Source organism: Penicillium cinerascens (assembly GCF_028974065.1).
Source record: "Penicillium cinerascens strain IBT 15544 chromosome Unknown contig_5_segment0_segment0, whole genome shotgun sequence".
Taxonomy (NCBI): Eukaryota; Fungi; Ascomycota; class Eurotiomycetes; order Eurotiales; family Aspergillaceae; genus Penicillium; species Penicillium cinerascens.
Genome location: NW_026695294.1, coordinates 975,094 through 993,969, shown reverse-complemented (window position 1 = coordinate 993,969; position 18,876 = coordinate 975,094). Strand labels below are relative to the sequence as shown.

General features: G+C 53.2%; 5 protein-coding genes across 5 annotated transcripts; 3 read left to right on the top strand and 2 right to left on the bottom strand.

Annotated features, from left to right (window-relative positions):
• Window positions 1–157: 157 nt before the first annotated feature.
• On the top strand, window positions 158–3,795 carry N7498_004814 (ATP-dependent RNA helicase ECM16; the record flags this gene model as incomplete). The annotated part of the gene is made up of 2 exons (XM_058451876.1): window positions 158–358; window positions 412–3,795. 2 exons carry the CDS (start codon window positions 158–160, stop codon window positions 3,793–3,795), a joined length of 3,585 nt encoding a protein of 1,194 aa, XP_058308414.1.
• A 219-nt stretch (window positions 3,796–4,014) lies between these two features.
• On the bottom strand, window positions 4,015–4,653 carry cwc21 (U2-type spliceosomal complex subunit CWC21; the record flags this gene model as incomplete). Its single annotated transcript, XM_058451875.1, has 1 exon — window positions 4,015–4,653. The coding sequence occupies one exon, from the start codon at window positions 4,651–4,653 to the stop codon at window positions 4,015–4,017; it is 639 nt and encodes a 212-aa protein (XP_058308413.1).
• A 1,065-nt stretch (window positions 4,654–5,718) lies between these two features.
• Window positions 5,719–8,598, bottom strand: N7498_004812 (mRNA-binding protein PUF3; the record flags this gene model as incomplete). Its single annotated transcript, XM_058451874.1, has 4 exons — window positions 5,719–6,128; window positions 6,180–8,309; window positions 8,361–8,514; window positions 8,569–8,598. The coding sequence occupies 4 exons, from the start codon at window positions 8,596–8,598 to the stop codon at window positions 5,719–5,721; spliced, it is 2,724 nt and encodes a 907-aa protein (XP_058308412.1).
• A 4,967-nt stretch (window positions 8,599–13,565) lies between these two features.
• On the top strand, window positions 13,566–14,105 carry N7498_004811 (uncharacterized protein; the record flags this gene model as incomplete). The annotated part of the gene is made up of 1 exon (XM_058451873.1): window positions 13,566–14,105. One exon carries the CDS (start codon window positions 13,566–13,568, stop codon window positions 14,103–14,105), a length of 540 nt encoding a protein of 179 aa, XP_058308411.1.
• A 1,321-nt stretch (window positions 14,106–15,426) lies between these two features.
• On the top strand, window positions 15,427–18,661 carry N7498_004810 (mannose-ethanolamine phosphotransferase GPI13; the record flags this gene model as incomplete). Its single annotated transcript, XM_058451872.1, has 2 exons — window positions 15,427–15,608; window positions 15,682–18,661. The coding sequence occupies 2 exons, from the start codon at window positions 15,427–15,429 to the stop codon at window positions 18,659–18,661; spliced, it is 3,162 nt and encodes a 1,053-aa protein (XP_058308410.1).
• Window positions 18,662–18,876: the final 215 nt, after the last annotated feature.

Here is an 18,876-nt window from a genome sequence, read left to right as displayed (position 1 = left end):
GCTTTCCCCGAAAGGCGGTCAGATCCTCCCCACTGCTGCGTTGGCAATATCTCACCGCCTCTGGAGTTTCCTCGATTTTTTTCCCCGCGTACAAACTGCGACCATACAAATGCACTTTACTTGATTTGTATCTTGTCCTGAGCCGGGATCGGTCAAGATGAAGAAGTTTGTTCCCCGCCAGCGAAAGCAAAAGCACCGGCAGCAGGGGAATGCTGCTTCCGTGGACACCAATGTCGCGGAACTAGCACCCGTCTCCAAAGATGAGAAAGAGGCGAAGAGACAGAAGCTGCGTGAGGAACTTCGAGACCAGCATTCTAATGTTTCATCAAAGAAGCAGAAGCGCCTCGATAAGTACATTGTGCGTGGGAACTTTCAACTTGGCTTAAGACCGGAAACTAACATTCTGTGCAGGAGAACAAATTGAGGAAAGAAGAAAACGTCGAACTGCTGAAGAAGCTCGCCCAAGCCAAAGTCGATACCTCCTATTTACACAGTTCGAGAGACTTGGGTAAACGAAGGAGGGAGGACGAAGGTGTTCCTGTCCCGGTCGTCGTTCCAACACCGACGAAGAACACACCCAACCAGGACCTCGGAGACGACAGCGACGATTCCGACGCCGACTTGAAGGCCTCCAACCCTGCCACAGATCCTGTACCGGCACCGAAACCCCAACCCGCTGTTGGAAGTGGTCTAAAACGCCCGCTCGAACTTGGACCGGATGGATTCCCTGTGATCAAAAAGCGGAAACGTGCCGGTAAGACGGCACCTGCGCCGGTGAAGGAGGTGGCGTGGGATGGCTTCGGCTCGGATGATGAGGAATCGAGCGACAAGGACGAAGGAAATGACTCGGATGATTCAGAGGCCGAGGCCAAGGACGGCTCTGAAGATGAAAATGAAGATTCTGAAGGGACATCGTCTGAGGGTTCTTCTGATGAGGATGACGAAGATTCAGACGAAGAATCGGAAGAGGAAGAAGGCCCTGCCAAGATCAAGCCCAGAGAGTCTGCGTTCAAATCCTGGGCCAGACAGCAGATCAATGAGGCTGCGGATTTCAACCCGACCGAGGGACCAGCTTCCAGGGATCACCAGCAACAAGCATTTGCGCCTCCCAGGAAGGAACCCAAAAATGAAGTTTATGAAGAGGAGCCTCTTCCTCGTGAGCTTCAGGTAACTACGGGCAATCCCTTCCGCAAGGCATTCAGCGTGGGGGTGGACCGTTCAGAGGAAATCCAGGCTGCCAGAATGGGGCTCCCAGTCGTCGGTGAGGAGCAAAAGATCATGGAAGCAATCTACAACAACGACACAATCGTCATCTGGGGTGCAACTGGTAGCGGAAAGACAACCCAGCTCCCGCAGTTCTTGTTCGAAGCCGGCTTCGGTAACCCAGACAGTCCGAACCCTGGCCTTATCGGTGTCACTCAGCCTCGCCGAGTTGCCGCCGTGAGTATGGCCAACCGTGTGGCACAGGAATTGGGTCAATTCTCCGATTCAGTGTCGTACCAAATTCGTTTCGAATCAACCACATCCAAGAAGACTGCCATCAAGTTTATGACGGATGGTATTCTTCTGCGCGAAATTGCGGACGACTTTGCCCTCCGCAAGTACTCGATCATTATCATTGATGAAGCGCACGAGCGCAGCGTGAATACCGATATCCTAATTGGAATGGTCAGCCGCATTGTGAGTCTGCGCAAGTCGATGAGCAAGGAAGATTCCTCTGTCAAGCCTTTGAAGGTGGTCATCATGTCGGCTACTCTCCGTATCTCAGACTTCACTGAGAATGCAAGCTTGTTCCGCCAGGGACCGCCACCGCTGGTTCAAGCAGAAGGTCGCCAATATCCTGTTACGGTTCATTTCGCCCGACGGACACAGCGTGATTACGTCGAGGAAGCTTTCCGCAAGGTGTCTCGTGGACACCGCAAACTGCCACCAGGTGGAATGCTTGTTTTCCTGACCGGACAAAATGAAATTCGACAACTCGCCAAGAAGTTGAAGCAGACTTTCAAGCCCACTCAGCGGGGAGATACTGCCAATGCCAGGGTGGAAATTTCAGCCAATGATGCACCCCTGGAAACAGAGGACATGGAGCTGGGAGGTACGGAGATGAATGATAATGCAGATGACTATGACAGCGACTTGGACATTACTGGCCTAGACGAGCCAGAAGATGAAGATGACGGGTTCGACCTTGGTGAAGATGCCGTGGATGCTTCCACGCGTGTCCATGTCCTGCCTTTATACTCGCAGCTGCCCACAAAAGAACAGATGAAGGTCTTCGAACCGCCGCCGGAGAACTCTCGTTTGATCATTCTGGCTACCAACGTTGCCGAGACCTCCCTCACCATCCCCGGTATCAAGTACGTCTTTGACTGCGGACGAGCTAAGGAGAAACAATTCGACTTGTTCACGGGTGTTCAAAGCTTCCAGATTGGCTGGATTAGCAAAGCCAGTGCGAACCAGCGTGCTGGTCGTGCCGGTCGTACGGGACCTGGCCATTGCTATCGCCTATATTCCTCTGCGGTCTACGAAGGTGATTTCGCCGAGCACACCGACCCGGAGATTCTGCGGACTCCCATAGAAGGAGTTGTCCTCCAGATGAAGAGCATGGGTCTGCACAACGTGATCAACTTCCCATTTCCGACGCCTCCAAGCCGTCACGGCCTTGCCAAAGCGGAGAAACTACTCAAGAACCTGGGTGCTCTCTCTGGAGAAGGCCAAGTCACGCAGATTGGTCGGCGTCTCTCGACATACCCTCTCTCGCCCCGTTTCGGCAAGATGCTCTACATTGGCCACCAGCACGGCTGCATGCCCTATGTCATTGCCCTCGTCGCAGCCCTCGCCGTCGGTGATCTCTTCGTCAATCAGAACGAATTCAACCCACCTCAGCCAAAACCTTCCCAAAAGAAGGACGACTCAGACTCCAGCGACGACGAAAGAGTGGTATACACCAATGCAGACAGACTAGAGGACACCGAACGCGAGCAACGCTCCAAAGACTACGCTCGTGTCCACCGCCTCCTCAGCAAGCACGACGACAACTCCGATGCCCTGAAATACCTCTCTGCGATCTGCGCCTACGCCTACGCCCCAGACGGCGATGCCTTCAGCGAGCGGATGTTCTTCCGCGCGAAAGCCTTCAAAGAAGCCACCCAACTCCGTCGCCAACTCACCGACATCGTTCGCTCCAACAACCCAGGCCTCATAGGAGCCTACGAAGCCAAGCTCCCCGAGCCAACCCCCAAACAAGTCAAAGCACTCAAACAAATCGTCACAGCCGGTTTCATCGACCACGTCGCCATCCGCGCAGACCTCGCTCCAATCCCACCCGAGCAAGAACGTGCGCCCCGTCGCGCAATCGACGTCCCCTATTTCACGCTCTTCCGCTCGCGCGAGGGTAATCTCCAAGAACTCTCCGAGCGCGCTGTCTACGTGCACCCGACTTCCATCCTTTCCAAGCTCTCGCCTAAGGAGATGCCGCAGTATATCATCTACTCGCATTTGCAGCAGTCGTCTTCGCTGGTCGCGGGTCAAACCCCCAAGATTAGGATGTTCCCGCTTGTCACGCCCAGTGGGTTGCAACTTGCTGCTATTGCGCATGATACTCCGCTTATCGAGTATGGGAAGCCGATTGGGAAGACCGAGGTGCTTGAGGGTATTCCGCAGCGGAGGTCTTGCTGGGTTATTCCGAATCTTGTGGGTGATGCTGGTGGGACCGGGTGGCCTTTGCCTGCGAAGAAGGTTGTACAAAAGAAGGATCCCAGGGAGGGATGGGTTATTGAGAAGTTTGTTGCATGAATCTGAGTATAGATCAGATTATGATATCCAGCCTAATTTTTGGGCATGAAGATAGAGTTAATGATATACCATTTTTTTCATGGTTTTTTGTTCAACATGCACTGGATTCCTTTGAAAGTAGAAACTGCCCTAGAATGTAATCCCGTCGCAAACGCCATCCAACTCCCTTTTCAGTCGAAACCGTGGAAGAAAAGAAAATCCCTCCTTACCATCAAAACACTAATCCCGTCTCCTCTCTCCTCTCCTACTGCTAATCTCCCCCGTATCCCGATCCTCCCTAATCCCAAGCGCTTTCCTCAACCTCTCACTCTCCTCAATCTTCGCCTCCGCAAGCTCATGGACCTGGTAACTCTTCAGATTCCGTCCTTTCTTAGGCGGCCCCATCTTCCTCTGCCCATCCTCAGACTCCTTCAACAACTTCTGTCGTAACACTTCACAGCGCTCATCAATCTCCTCCTCTGTGAGAACCTTTTCTTCCTCCTCCTCCTCCTCCTCCTCCTCCTCCTCCTCCTCCTCCTCCTCCTCCTCCTCCTCCTCCTCCTCCTCCTCCTCCTCTCCTTCCTCTTTATCGGATTTCTTTCCGTTTTTGGACTTTTTCGACGCAGCGGCCTCTTCTTCGATCCGCTCGTTCTCTTCTTCCAGCCGCTCGCGCTCTTCCATTACTTGCACTTCGATTGCGCGCATCCGGTCGTGTTCCAGGATTTGTTTGTCGGGCATGCGTTGCTTGAAGGATGAGGAGGTGGGTGGGTATGGTGCGCTGTAGCCGGCGGCGCGGGGCTTTATGAATGCGCTGTTGCGTTGGACGTAGCCTGATGTGCCGCTGCCGCGGGGGGTGGTGAGGCCCACGTTTGAGGACATGGTAAGGGAGAGTGGATGTTGGGTTTGAGGTGGGTGTGGTGTTGAGGTTTTGAGGTTGGTGGGGAGGTCGGTTCTTGCTCTCTTAGTCTCTTTGAGGGATGAGTGGAGCCGGTAGTGGTGTGATAGATGAGCTTTATATGCTCGAGTCCACTTGGAGGACTAGGAGAGTGACGAGCGAGGCAATGTTGGAGGACGGAAGTTCATACAAGGTTCGCCTTTCGTCAGTCTTATCAGTCACGTGATGCCATCACGGATGAATTACCTTGGGAGTACTCGAAAATGCTCAAATCTACACACACCATTTGACCGAGATAATGAGAATTATCGGCTGTCATAATATTGATGATAAGATAATACAGCCACAAGCAAGATATCAACACAATTTCAAAGGCCAGACACAAGCAACACAGCATTGCAAGCTGTATACCTCTCAGCAAGATAAAGAAAAAACAGCCATCACCGGTATGCGCAGCATCTTTTGTTTAAAAATGGACAAAACAGAATAACCAAAGGGCCGTGCGATGCAATCAAGAATAAAGATTCTCTCCCGTATTTCCATGTCCGAATCTCCCATGTCATATGCCTCAGATCGTGAGCGAGTACCCCGATATCGATATCCCCCTATAGCAGCACCGGTTAAAAAAAAAAAAGAAGAAAGACACACATAAGACGCCGAATCACAAGTAGAAAATATTTCTCGGACCGGTAGCGAACAGCATTGACAATGGTGAGGGGTGAGAGGGGGGTGAAATAGATAAGAACACACCATCGTAAGAATAAAATGAACAATCAGAAAAGAAAAGAGACAGGTCCGAGATCAAACACATGAGCAGAAGAAGTAATAAGAAAAAAAAGATTCGAAGTTCACCCCTATTTCTTGCGCCGTGAGCCATGGATTGTGAAAAAATGGGAAACACGACATCTGTGATAACTTCATAAATCACACCGGAGGCCCCCTTGCCCCTGTATGTATACGCCCTTATTAGATAAAGCAGGATTGACACCCGGTGGAAATCAGCATTAAAACGGATTATGTGGGCAAGCAAATAAGTTGTGTGCAACGAATTAGTGAGCACTGGTGACGTCGACCGGGACGGTGTTGGCGGTCTCGGGACTAGAAACCGAGGTCACGGTGCTCTTAACAAGGCCCTTGGACTCCAGGGTTCCGTCGACAGTACTCTGGTTGTCCGTCGGGGGAGGGGTGGGCGGTGCAGTGCCGACAAAGGCCCGGGGCGGCTCCATGGTGGGAATGGTGCGCTTCGAGGGCTGCGGGGAGGACTTGTGGGAGTTCGGGGGTGTGGTGGAGGTAGCGTGAGGCAGAGGACCAGTGGCGGGAGAGTTAGGGTCAAAGATGAGCTTCTCGATTGCCACAATCTGCTTGCCGTAGCTGAACTTTTTCAGCTGGCTCAGGAGAGGCTTAATCTGATCGATGAGGGCCTCACGCTCTGCGTCCTTCAGCTGGCCAAGGACCTTCTCTGTGCAGGGATTAGTATGAATAGACACCGGAAGGCTGAGAAGACACTTACGGATGACATAATTTCCATACTGGTCACGCATCAGGCCAAGCAGAGGGCTCTCACCCCGCTCGTTGGGGGAGGTGAGGGTAGAGATGATGTTGTGGCGCTGGTTCTCGTCGCCAAACTCGATGCTCTTCTCAACCACATTACTGGCAAACTTGTGCTTGGAGTAAGCCAGAAGCTGCGACATGACGATGGCAATCATGCGGTCGCGGTCCTTCTCATCGCCATTCTCAATGACGTGCTGGATCACGTAGTTGCCGAACTGGTCGGGGATGAGGTTGGCAGTGCATGCATGGAGTTCACCAAGGATGGATTCACGGTCGACCTCCTCACAGTGCTCCAGCATGCGCTGGATGACCCGGCAGCCATAGGGGTGAGCAGCGAGACGGTTGACCTGGCCTCGGAAGGCGTTGATGATGAACTGCACATATTGGGAGGGCACACGCTCGATGGCCTTCTGGATAACGTGGTTACCATTCTGATCGCGCACACACTTGAGAACATGGTTCTCCAGCTCCTTGACCATAGCGGCCTGCTGATCCGTGAGGATGTGCTCGAGGGCCTTCTGAACCACACGACATCCATACATCTGGGTGGATAGGGCCAGAACGTGTCCGCGCATCTGGTTGGCGAGGATCTTCTTCTGGGTTTGGTTGCCATGCTCAAAGAGCTTCTGGACAACGTAGTTGCCGAAGACATCGGTCATGAGCTGCAAGCAGTTGGGCTGGATCTCTCGGAAGACCTGCTCCTTCTCATCACTGTTGGCGGTCTCCAGCTTTTGCTGGATGAAGCGCGAACCATGCTGATCGCCAGAGAACTCAACGACGTGGTTGTAGATATCCTTCAGCTCATACCGCTTGTTACCCTTGCTGTTGGCTCGGAATTCTTCCAACAGAGGGCTGCGGACGACTTGAGTTGGATCATGCTCACGGTGAGCGCGAGACACGAGAGCAGCTGCGCCGAGACCGCCCAATTGAGCCATAGGATAGAATCCTTGGAGGGCATTCAAACGAGCTTGCTGGTAACCTTGGTAGTCATAGGAGGGGGGCATCTGCATACGTTGGAACGAACTTCCCGAAGGCTGAACAAAGTCCTGATCTTGGAAGTTGCGCAAGCGACGCTCGAAAGCCGCTGCCTGATTGTCAGACATGTGGCCACCCGAGTTGCGGTACTGAGCATCAACTCCAGCGTATAGCGGGCTGTCCATGCGAGCGTAGTCGGAAGGAGAGATAGAACCGGTCTCTCCACCACGAGAACGGGACTGGTATGCTACGTGCAGGTCTTGCGCGCCTTCGGCCCCATAGCCCGCAAGAGCTTGGTAGCTAGCATCATCGTTGTTCTGGAACTTGCCCCGAGGCAGAGAACCATCAAAGGATGCATGAGAAACATACAGGGGCCGCTGGCCAGCCTGACCGGAGAATCCATTGTCGTTTAGCTGAAGTTTGTTGAAGCCCGCACTGAGGTCCATCGAGTTGTTGCCATAGCGGCCATCGATGCTGTGGTTGTCGGAGTAGTAGGAGGGGTGAGCGGAATGGACGGGTCGTTGAGTAAAGGAGGCCGAATTGTGCGACATGTGTGAAAGAGTGCTGCGCGTCTGGGGAGGAGACATGTTGTCAGGAATGCCAGAGGCCAGGGATGACATGTTCATCGTGGCCATATCTTCCGGTCGCGATCCATCGAGGGATCCATTGAATCCAGCCTTCACAGTGAAAGTCGTTCCAACGGGGCTGCTGCCGAGACCAGTAGAGCTCATCTGTCGTCGGTTGTCGCCATTGCGGAGAGCAGGGAAACCACCGAAGGACATGCCATCGCCGGACGGGGAAACTCCCTCAGATCCAGCGTTGAAATAAGGGCGGTGGCTTGCTGTGCCAGCGGAGGTGCCGATTCCAGTCGTGCGAGGCAGAGCAAAGTAGGATGTATCACCAGCATCGTTCAATGCCGGGGCGCTTCGGTCATTCGCACGGGTTTGAATCGGAGAGGTTGCCATAGTCCTGTTCTGACCCATGGACAGGGCGGATGTGTTGACAGTACTCCAGGGAAGGTTGGCACGCCCAGCCCAGCCATCGGACTCCGAGGAAGATAGCAGCGAACCCGAACCCGATTTTCCTTCAAACGCGGACTCGCTCATGTGTTGATCTGGACCTTGTAAGCTCGAAGCCGTCATGCAACGCCCTTGCGAGCACGTACCATCCCCGAAACCACCTCCCAGGTTGGAGTCACCCCAGATGTTGCTATTCCAGCTCGACTTGCCGAATCCTTTCCCGACATTGTTGTTCGAACCGCGAGAGCGGTCACTGTTCATTCCGGATGAACCCATATTGGAAGCCCGATTCGATCGTACCTGGGGCTGTGTTAACACCGGATCTGCATGCAGATCATCAAGCCCATCACTCACGTTGTGTACGCTGTTTGCATTGGCAGCCATGGTTGAAGCCATTCCAGGAAAGCGATCGACGGGGCGAGGTAATTCAGATATGTACTCGAACGGCGGGCGACTATTTGCAGGTAGTTCGAGGTGTCGACACTTAAATCACACAAGGCCGAGCGAATTCGCGGCCAGTATTTGCAGCGGGCACCAGGCACCAGGAACGGCGTACACGAAGGAATATAAGACTGTGTTGAATGGCCCTTGTTAGCGGTCTGCTCGAAGTCGTGTGCTCAAGGTGCTGCCACCCCCAGCGAAGGCATACAGGGCCAGGAGGAAAGATGGAGAACTCACAAAAGGAGTGGACAAACAGGGATCACAGAGCCCACAACAGAATTTGTTCTTTCCGTTGCCCTTTCTTTCTTCAGAAGCCACGAGCCCAGGACATGTACAGGGTATGAGAGCGAAGGGGTGAGTGGAGGAGGAGGAGAGAAAGAGGGGAGGTCAAGTTTGAGAAATGCGGCAAAGTCCAGTAGGGAACAGGAGATGCAAGGCGACAAAGAATTGGAAGGACTGAAAATCTCCCTTCCTTTGTCGATGCAGTTGCAGTGTGTAGCCGGGAGCGCAGTAAAAGGTCGACGTTACTATGCTCCGTGCATGCTCCAGGAATCTCCCAGCTTGCCGATCGTCCTCATGTGCCTTGTGGAGAGGCGATCCCCGAGAATGGAAGAGCGTTGGGACCGTGGATGGGACTGCGCGCAAGGGGGGGGAGAGAGGAGGTTGAAGGACGGAGGGAGGGGATAAGATCGCGGGAAAAATAGTGGAATGCGGATTCGTTGCGCAGAGCGTTCAGTGGGTCGTAGGATGGGAATGTGGATGAGAGACAAAGCACGGCATTAATGTAGTCCAGCTGTCACACAGGCGCCAGCATGACAGTCAACTCTAGGATTTTTTTTTCTTCCTTGGGTGGCGTAGGTGGAGGAGGGTGGAGAGTTGCGAAGGAAGAAGAAAAAATAAAGTAGAAACAGGGAAGAAGAAATCGTCACACGAAACGAGGAAAAAAAGGTAAAAAGGGACAAAAAAGAAAGGTGAAGTCCAGAAAATGATAGATAAGGAGCGAAGAAAAACGATTGCCAGAGTTGAGGAGATCAGCCGCTTGTTGGTACGGACTCTGTATTCGTCAGACGACGATGACGCCTCGAGCAGGGTCGATCCCGGTGGGTACTTGGTTGTGTATGGTGGTCATGCCCAAAGTAGATGTACCGCGGAGCCCAGACTGGTGTTTGGGCTTCGCATGCCCGGTGTATTGTACTGTCACGGTCGATCGATCTGTGTTCTTTTAGGCTCCGTCCTTAGGTAGCTTTGCTCTAGCCTTACAGTTCTGCCATCTGGACATTGTACCTGGTATAATATTTTCTACCATCAACTCATCAACTCCCTCATACTACATTTCCCTGACAAGCATCGCCGGTGCACAAACGCGTTCACCGCCACATCATCCACGGTCTGTATCAAAGCCAACCGCCCCCGTTCCCTTGGACAGCTCTCCCTCTTCAGACGTTGGACTCGACAGTCTGAAATCATCAATGAATGCGATTCGGCAAAAAGTTCCTGGCAAGTGGATCGATAGGAAACTAGGGAACATGCCAGGAGCCACGGTCAACCATCCCCAGGGTCAGAGCATACCGGCAACTCAGGCCTGTCACCCTACGCGAGTGTTTGACAGATCTGCGGGTAAAAAAAAGACTGCCCAGTACAGAGTAGTCAGTTCCTAGCCAAACTAACTGCTCTAAAAGTTTAACGAGGGGCCCCCGGCGGCGCGATCGAAGCCCGAAGACCCACTTGAAGACCCTAGTTCTGACTCCGAGCAAGGTACATTAAACCAAACTTGTTCCCGTAAATAGAGAGCGCCTGGAGCTAGAACACGCCCGGTCACGCTCGGAACGGGGCATTCTTGTGTGCCAGAAAGAGCCCTGGGCTCGCCACCCTCCAACTGTGGATTCGCCTGCCATTCCAGGCCTTCCTTTCTCCTCGTTGGCTGTGGTCTTTGCTCCGGTTGAGAACTCAATGGCTAAGGGCAGATCAACTCCTCCGGGATCCGCCTCCTTCTACTCTCTACGCTCCCCCTTGGACCAGAGAGCTATTAAAATAGTTTCATCCCAAAGTCCGCTGCGAGTCTCACAATAGTGTGCTCGGTCGTCAATACTGCGCTCGGGGCCGGCACTCGCAGCTCGTAAATGTTCCATCGACTCGGCCAGCCCCCTTGCTTCCCGTCACACGGAGCCTTGGATCCTAGGATGGGTTCCTTCGGAGATACTTTTGGTAAAGAAGACCGTGACCGGTATCTCCGTAAGTCACTTGGTAAACCACGGAAATGAAATCCTCTGTTAATCCGTAGACGTAGACGTAGACGTAGACTTGTTGCGCTCATCCTGGTGAGGCCCAAGGTTCGCCCCGGCGAGATTGAAAAGTGGCCGAGACATCACGGCGAAGAGTCATACGGGCGGAGGCGAGCAAGGATCGTACTTCCGAATCCTTGCACGGTGGTCGCACGGCTCGGTGTCAAGCTATCACTGGCAAAGAATCTTCGACCTTTCCCCGGATTTGAGGGGATTCGCCTTGCATCCGATTGCCGCCGGTCTTGGGGCCCGCCCGGTGGAGCCCTCGGCCGCTTTTTGAGCTGGTGGCTGCACAAACTTGTGCCGATGTGAGTTCTTTGCGATCTACAGAGCACATATTCTGGGTGATGGCTGTTTCCCGGTTCCAGGGACTTGTCGGGGAGTTTCTCCCCGCTCGGAGTTGACCCATCCTCTCTGCAGAGGCTTGATCGCCCAACTCCGAGTCTTGGTGACAGCTTATAAGAGACATCTCCTCTGTTGACTCGCACTTGGGCCATAGTGGAGTTTACAAGGTTCGGGGACGTGCTCTTGGTTGCTTTTGCAATCTCGACTGTCGAGTCTTGGCGAGGTCTGACGGCTGTGCTCGTTGCGGATTGGCACAAGAATATGGACTGTTGTTGGCGAAACTGCTGCTTGTTTCAGCATGGCTGTCATGTGGTAGACTCGTGGAGTGCCCGGGTGGGCCAGACTGACAGGTCGGAGGTCTCGATCAAAACTGACATGGAAATTCAGCACCGATGGTGGTCCGTGTCAATGTAGCCCGCGGGGACTGTTCATACAGCACCCCAGTTCCAGATCATTCAGGGGTGCTTTTCTGGCATTTCCAAGTATAGACATTGCAGGGAGGTGGCGCTTTTCGGTACCTACCTGGTGAAGATGTATATGAGGAGTCCCTACGCCCGGGTCATGACCCACCATCTGACATGGAAGGCGATTCCTTACCCGACGTAGATCAAAGAAACAACAATAGTTCATTAAGCCTTATAGTGTCAGATCTATTGTCAGGCAGCAAAGCTCTGGGATTGAACGGATTCCCGGATCAGGGACTCGCTCTCCCCCGGGGCACGCTCTCTGCTGCGGGTACCCGAGACGAACCCAAACTTTCGCACACTCGTGTCTACTGGACACCTGAATCAGGTTAGCATGATCAAATACATGCTTTCAATGTGCATGTGTGAGCGAATAGCATGTTATGTCTAAAGATAACTCTATTATGGAGTCGCACCAAATGTCAAATGTGCTGAGGAGAACGGACCGACGATATATACATAGTACATGTACATCACAGACACAAAGCCACCACAAAACCCCATGCGAATTCGGCGCACGATTTCGTTCCAGGTAAAACTGGCTTGTTTATTTGACCATTGACAAAATTTCCGACAGTGAACTAAGAGCTACAATTTCGTTGCCGTTCGACTTGTTGAACAGCCCTGGAGAGGGACGCGAGACGGATGACTTGAGATGACCACACCCACCCCGGGGTCAGTCTTGTACTACCCGCGTTGCGATACTCAAGTCTTCAGATGGCCATAGGCGATTCTACACATCTAACAAGGTTGAATGCCCACAGCTTTCAATGCCATACTGAGCAGGTTCGGGTCTGAGCGTAACCTGAGGCTAGCCCCCAGAAGGCATCCGGGCAGATTGTTTATTTTCTTCCCCAAACGGGTGAGATATTTCATGCAAGTCGAGGTATAACGAGAAACACCTAATCTTAAATACGTCACGAGCGTATGCATAGGTGAAATTAGACACTGTTTACACTGACAACAGTTGCCTCATAGGCGGCTCAGAAACAGCGTGACCCCACCGTTCATCAGACTTGACACTGTGGCGAGGTCGAAGCAAAACGAGGCGATAGTCGAGCTGAAACACTCGGATTATGCACCAGCATACCGTGAAGTCTTCCATCTGCCGCGTTGCGATCAGAGGCACATGCCACGGATTTCCGAATCGGGTCAGGGGCAGCAGCACCAAAACAAGAAAAGGCGGGTGGAGCGTAAGCAGCGCCACGGACGAGTCAGGGCGCGTAAAAGACGTCGATGCACGGGCGGGCCAGGAACTACGCCCTGCTTATTGGTTGTATCTGCAGCCAAGAAAAGGAGACGCAGGTACAAACAAAGCCACCGTTGGCAGACAGACACCAGAGCTAACCCTTGAAGGGACTAGAGTGCCCAAAAATAAAAGGGAGGGTAACGAACGGTCGTTCTGGACTGTCCGGGTGCTACGGGCGACGCTTAACGCCCTCTTTTCCCTCCTCCCCTCCTTCCCCTGTTTTCCCTTCATTCTCTATCCACCCTCCTCCTCCTCCATTCCTTTCCCCTCTTTCCCAGCAGGTGTCGGCTTCACTCTTTCAGCTGCGCTGCATCCATTCTTTCTCAATTCGACCTTCGATCCTTCGATCCTTCATTCGACCCCCGACCACCCTCGAACTCGACGTCCGCGACCTTGAATTCGAGACTTCATTCCACGTTTCATCTATTTTCTCGACCCGCCCCCCGGATGATATCCGTGACACTCTTTGGAATTTAACTTCGTCGATCGCTGTATCTCCACTGAGACGACAGTCTTCACCCAACAACATCGACAACCTTGATATCGAGCAAATCTTCCGCGATCGGCAGGATGATCAACTTCATCTCGAAGCTCGCTACCCGCGATGATAGCAAATCCCAAGATGGCCTTTCCACTCCCATGGTCGACCTGATGATTACCCTACTGGCTCTGGTTCTGCTCGCTCTCGCTCTCGTCGGCGGTCTTCTCGTGATCCGCCGCAAGCGTAACGCCAAGAAGGAATCCCTGCTCCCCGTTCACAACGGCCAAGTTCCCACCTCCGGACGCCGGTTAACGATCCATGCTGGAAAGACCGACTCCATTCTCGTCTTTGATGAAAAACGGTCCCTGATGGATAACTCCCAGAGCCCGCCGCCCAGCCCCGTCCCGGAGATCCGTATCACCTTCCCCGAGGAGGAGGACGAGTCTGGCAAGCGCAAATCCGGCCGTATGGTCGTGGTACGCATCAGCGAGGCCGGTAGTATCGGCCTGGAGCCTTGCCATGAAGAGCTCCCTCCATACCAGACCACCGACACCGGTCGGTTCCACTCTCTGGATATCGAGCGCATGGGCGGCTTGAAGGAGAAGGGAGAAGTGAATCACTACTCCTAATGCGAATCCGGGCGATCTTGCGACCGATTGTCACTGCTGTTGACATGTGTTCGCCCCTCCTTATCTTCGACGACCCAAAAGCATGACGAGCATCTTGGCGAACATCCTTTGTCTTTTTCACATACCTATCACTACTGAACCCTGCCCGCGCGGCTTGCACATATGCCGATTGTGTCGTTTCATTGCCCGGCTACGTCTATAGCAACTCCAACGGGTTGGCTCATTCCGTGACCCTGGAGACCTGCCGTAGCCGGATTCTGTATAGCGAGGGCCTGCCGACTACTGTTTGTTATCTATGGCGTTTTATTTGCGGTCTCATGTTACTTTCGGCCCTGCCACGACCCTAGGGCCCGAAAGACATGAGGCAAACTTCTCTTTCCCCTATTTATTTCTCTTCTTCATCCTTCTTGACGGGCGGCGTCTTTTATGCTCTCTTTCGACGCTGCCCTATGCTTTCTTCTCTTATGTGCCTTTTGGTACACCCCCGGCAGCTGGATAATGTATGTACTTAGTCCTCCTATCTTTCTACTTTAGGCGAATCTTTCCTACTATCACTTCAATCTCATACATGTAAATCTACATCTTATCTATAGACTATCCTCATGTTGGACAGAAAGAGCAATGAAATATTGCATGGAGCCCTAAACGTTTTCTTATGTTATCCCTTCTTCATCCCTTTCTTGTCATTTTAGACCCTCTCTTCAAATGTCTTTCCAGACATGGATGCGTTTCTTTTCAATCATATTTTCAAACATCTCTTTAAATACGCCCAGATAGAACAACTACAATATCTCCTTAGTCCCCTATAGATTATCTTCGATCCGTTGTAACAAAAGTGAAGGTGTTGTGTGTAGTACCCGAGCCCACAGCCCCGGAACCAATCAGAAGAACACCTCGAGCTCTCCCCAACCCGCCGCGTTCCGCGACGTCACAGAGAAATTTAGCCTGCGCTCTCTCACATTCACCACTCTCGTTCACTTCTTTCTCATACACCGGTCTTCTTCGAAGCCATGTACAGCCTCTAAACACCATCCATCAAAGGGAAGCCGCTAGAGGAGCACAGACAGGGGCGACCTCCCACCCGCTCAAACCGCCGCACCATTTTTCCTGGGCTTCCTCAGTCTCTCCTTTTCTTTCCAACCGCGCTCAGGGCGGGCAATTGGCTCGATCCGTGCCTGAATTCGGCTTCCCTGCCCTTCCGAGACTTTCAACCAGAGTTTGTGGTGTCTTCGCTTCGAACGCTCGGCCCGTCCTTTCGTGCTCACCGGATTTCCCGAACATCCTCGCGGTCGTGGACTGTATATAGTGAAAACAATTGGCAATGGCTTCTGCTGGGTCTGGAGGGGGTAGTGTGCCCCCCAGTGGTGGCTCGCGCAACCCCCGGGGCCCTGACCAGTCTGGAAAGACGAAAGCGCCTGGATTTCAGGATGCAAAGGCTTTGGAGCTTGAGGGGGAGTTTAAGACTAGGCACATCGGTGTATTGGGGGTGCTAGCATGGGTACTGTGAGTTTTTAAGTCCAGTGTTGACACCACATTCAAAAGAGCGTCGTAATTGACTTTGATCTCAACCTTGCAGGTTCTTACACGCTGCCGGCATCTACTTCTTCACCAAGGGATTCCTTCTTACGCGCATGGTATTGGAGGACAAATCCTCCTGCGAGGTACTTCCATTCGATGATGGGGTTGCTGCAATGCCAACAGGGAAAGGGTGCTGGCATGAGAAATCTTTTGACAAGGCCGTTGTCATTATCATTGACGCTCTTCGCTATGACTTTACTGTGCCGTTTGTCCCATGGACAGAGAGCGAAGAAGCTACCCTCTTCCATGACAACATCCCGGTCCTCTACGAGACTGCTGTCAATAATCCCGCCAATGCCTTCCTGCTCCCTTTCATCGCCGACCCGCCGACGACAACTCTGCAGCGACTGAAGGGATTAACTACGGGAACTTTGCCTACTTTCATCGACGCGGGATCCAACTTCGCTGGCACTGCCATCGATGAAGACAATCTCGTTGCGCAACTCCACAAAGCCGGAAAGACACTGGTCCAGCTCGGTGACGATACCTGGCAGGCTCTTTTCCCAGGATACTTCCACGAGAACCTGACCCATCCGTTCGACTCCTTCAACGTTTGGGATCTGCACACCGTCGACAACGGGGTCAACGAGTACCTGTTCCCGCTTCTGCAGCCCGAGAACCGCTCTAAGTGGGATGTGATCTTTGGTCATTACCTCGGCGTGGACCACGCCGGTCACCGGTACGGACCCAACCATGCCGCCATGGCCGCCAAGTTGCAGCAGATGGACAAAGTCATCCGCGACATCATCGCCGCTCTCGACGACGATACCCTGCTGGTCGTGATGGGTGACCATGGAATGGATATCAAGGGCGATCACGGCGGCGAGTCGGACGATGAGGTCGAAGCCGCATTGTGGATGTATTCCAAGCGAGGTATCTTCGGACGTACAAGCAAGGACACTTTGCTTCCGCCCAAGCACGCACGCGAACGTCCCGTTCCCCAGATCGATCTTGTCCCGACATTGTCATTGCTCCTTGGAATGCCGATTCCTTTCAACAACCTGGGATCTCCTATCGAGGAAGCCTTTGCCGGTGCCAGTGGAAATGACTGGTCTAATTTGGTAGCTGTCAACCGCCTCACCTCAGCGCAGATCAAGAGGTATCAGCGTGAGTATGCGAAGGTGCGGGGTGCGGGTGACGACGAAGAGTCGTTCGCGCTTTGGTCTGCTGCGGACCAGGAGTTCAAGACCGCCTCGAAGAGCTTCAAGTCAAGGTCGACTGCTGTTCGTGCTAGCTATGATCTTTACCGCAAATACCAGCGTCAGACTCTGGATATATGCCGCGGACTTTGGGCGCGCTTCGATGTTCCCAGCATGATTGAGGGCGTTGCTCTCTTACTCTCGGGTATTTTGCTGTTGGTGTTGTATGCCCGTGGCATGAATGTAGACCGCACTGAGCTTACCCCTCAACTGCTCTCGTTCGCTGGTATCGGAGCTGGATCTGGTGCCGCGGCTGGTGCCTCCTTGGCTTTGACTGGAGTCACTGAGATGACACTTATCGATCTGTCTGTCCTACTCGCCGCGGCTGGAAGCATGATTGGTGCCTTCTTCTCCATGCTGAAGAAGTCGGCAAACTTGTCCGTCCCTCTTCCTAACGGTATGTGGGGATGGCTCGCTGTCTTCTTCACAGTCTCCCAGTCTATTGGCTTTGCTTCCAATTCCTACACAATCTGGGAAGACGAAATCCTCCATTTCTTCCTCACAACCTTTGGTGTCTGCGCTGGTATCTCGTCCATGCGCCAGAAGCAAACCACAGACCGTGTCCTGGGCGTGTACCATTCGGTCCTGTTCGTGATCCTGGGCCGGGTGGCATCCTTCTCTCGCCTGTGCCGTGAGGAGCAAATGCCCTTTTGCCGCTCCACCTACTACGCCTCATCCACCTCATCCATCTCCGCCCCCTGGCAGTTGGCAATCCCATTTTTGGTCACTCTCTTCCTCCCCAGTGTCGTGCGGTCTTTCTACGTAGGCTCCAAGTCCTACGAAGGCGCCGCCACACTCTGGATTGGCTTCGCTTTCCGCCTCGGTCTCTTCATAACTTCACTCTTCTGGATGCTTGAAGGCGCCGATGACGGCGAATGGCTACCCCTTCGCAAAGAAACCCTCAAATCCGTCCGGACATTCCTCGCCCAACTAGTCCTCGCCCTCGCCTTTGGTGCCGGCACCGGAGCATACTTCTACTCCAAGCCTTGCGTCAGCGTCAGCGTCAGCACAGCCCAAGAAGACCCGAACGCACCGCCCGCGCCAATAATCGCCGGGCAACAACAACAACCCCGAAAAACAGTCACAATCCTCGGCTTCGGCAACCTCTACGGCACTCGCTTCTTCTTCCTAGTCATCAACTTCGCTCTTGCCATCATTCTCATGCAAAAACCGATGGGCCAAGGCGCCATCGCACTCCTCCTCTGGCAAATACTCTCCCTTCTCGAAATACTCGACACGAACGCCCTCACACTATCAAACTCCTCCATCGGCCCTGTGGTTCTCGGCCTTCTGGGCTCCTTCTACTTCTTCAAAACAGGCCACCAGGCCGTTCTCAGCACCATCCAGTGGGAAACCGCCTTCATCCCTCTTTCGACTATCAAATACCCCTGGTCCCCTCTCCTGGTGGTCCTGAACACCTTCGGCGCTCAAATCCTAGCTGCCCTCGCCGTCCCGCTTACCGTCCTTTGGAAACGTCCTCTGCAGACCCATGACCGCACCACGCCTGGATCTAACAAGCTAGCTAACCCCTCGACAAAACTCCTGTCGGATGTGATTCAGGCGGTTTGTACGCATATCCTCTATTTGGCTACTATCAACCTCGCTACGACCATGTGGGCGGGCCATCTCCGGCGCCATCTTATGCTGTACCGGATCTTCAGTCCGAGATTCATGATGGGGGCGACTCTGCTGGGCGTTATTGATGTCGTCCTGATGGTCTTTGCTGTTGCTGGTGTGCGTTGGAGTACCACCAGCGTTGGAGAGATATTTGGCTGGTGAGCGATATGTTGAGATGCATCGGTGGTTTGAATGGAGCAAGTTGGATTGAGAGACTACTTGCATTTATCTCTTTCCTTAATTCGGTTCATACATAACCACTCGAGAAGGATTTCTTCACTGTTCCTCGTGTCTCTACCTACTTATACTCCATACCTACTTTGGACAGAACTGCTCCATGCAGTCTCGTGCATCAAATACCTTCTCTTATTCCTGTG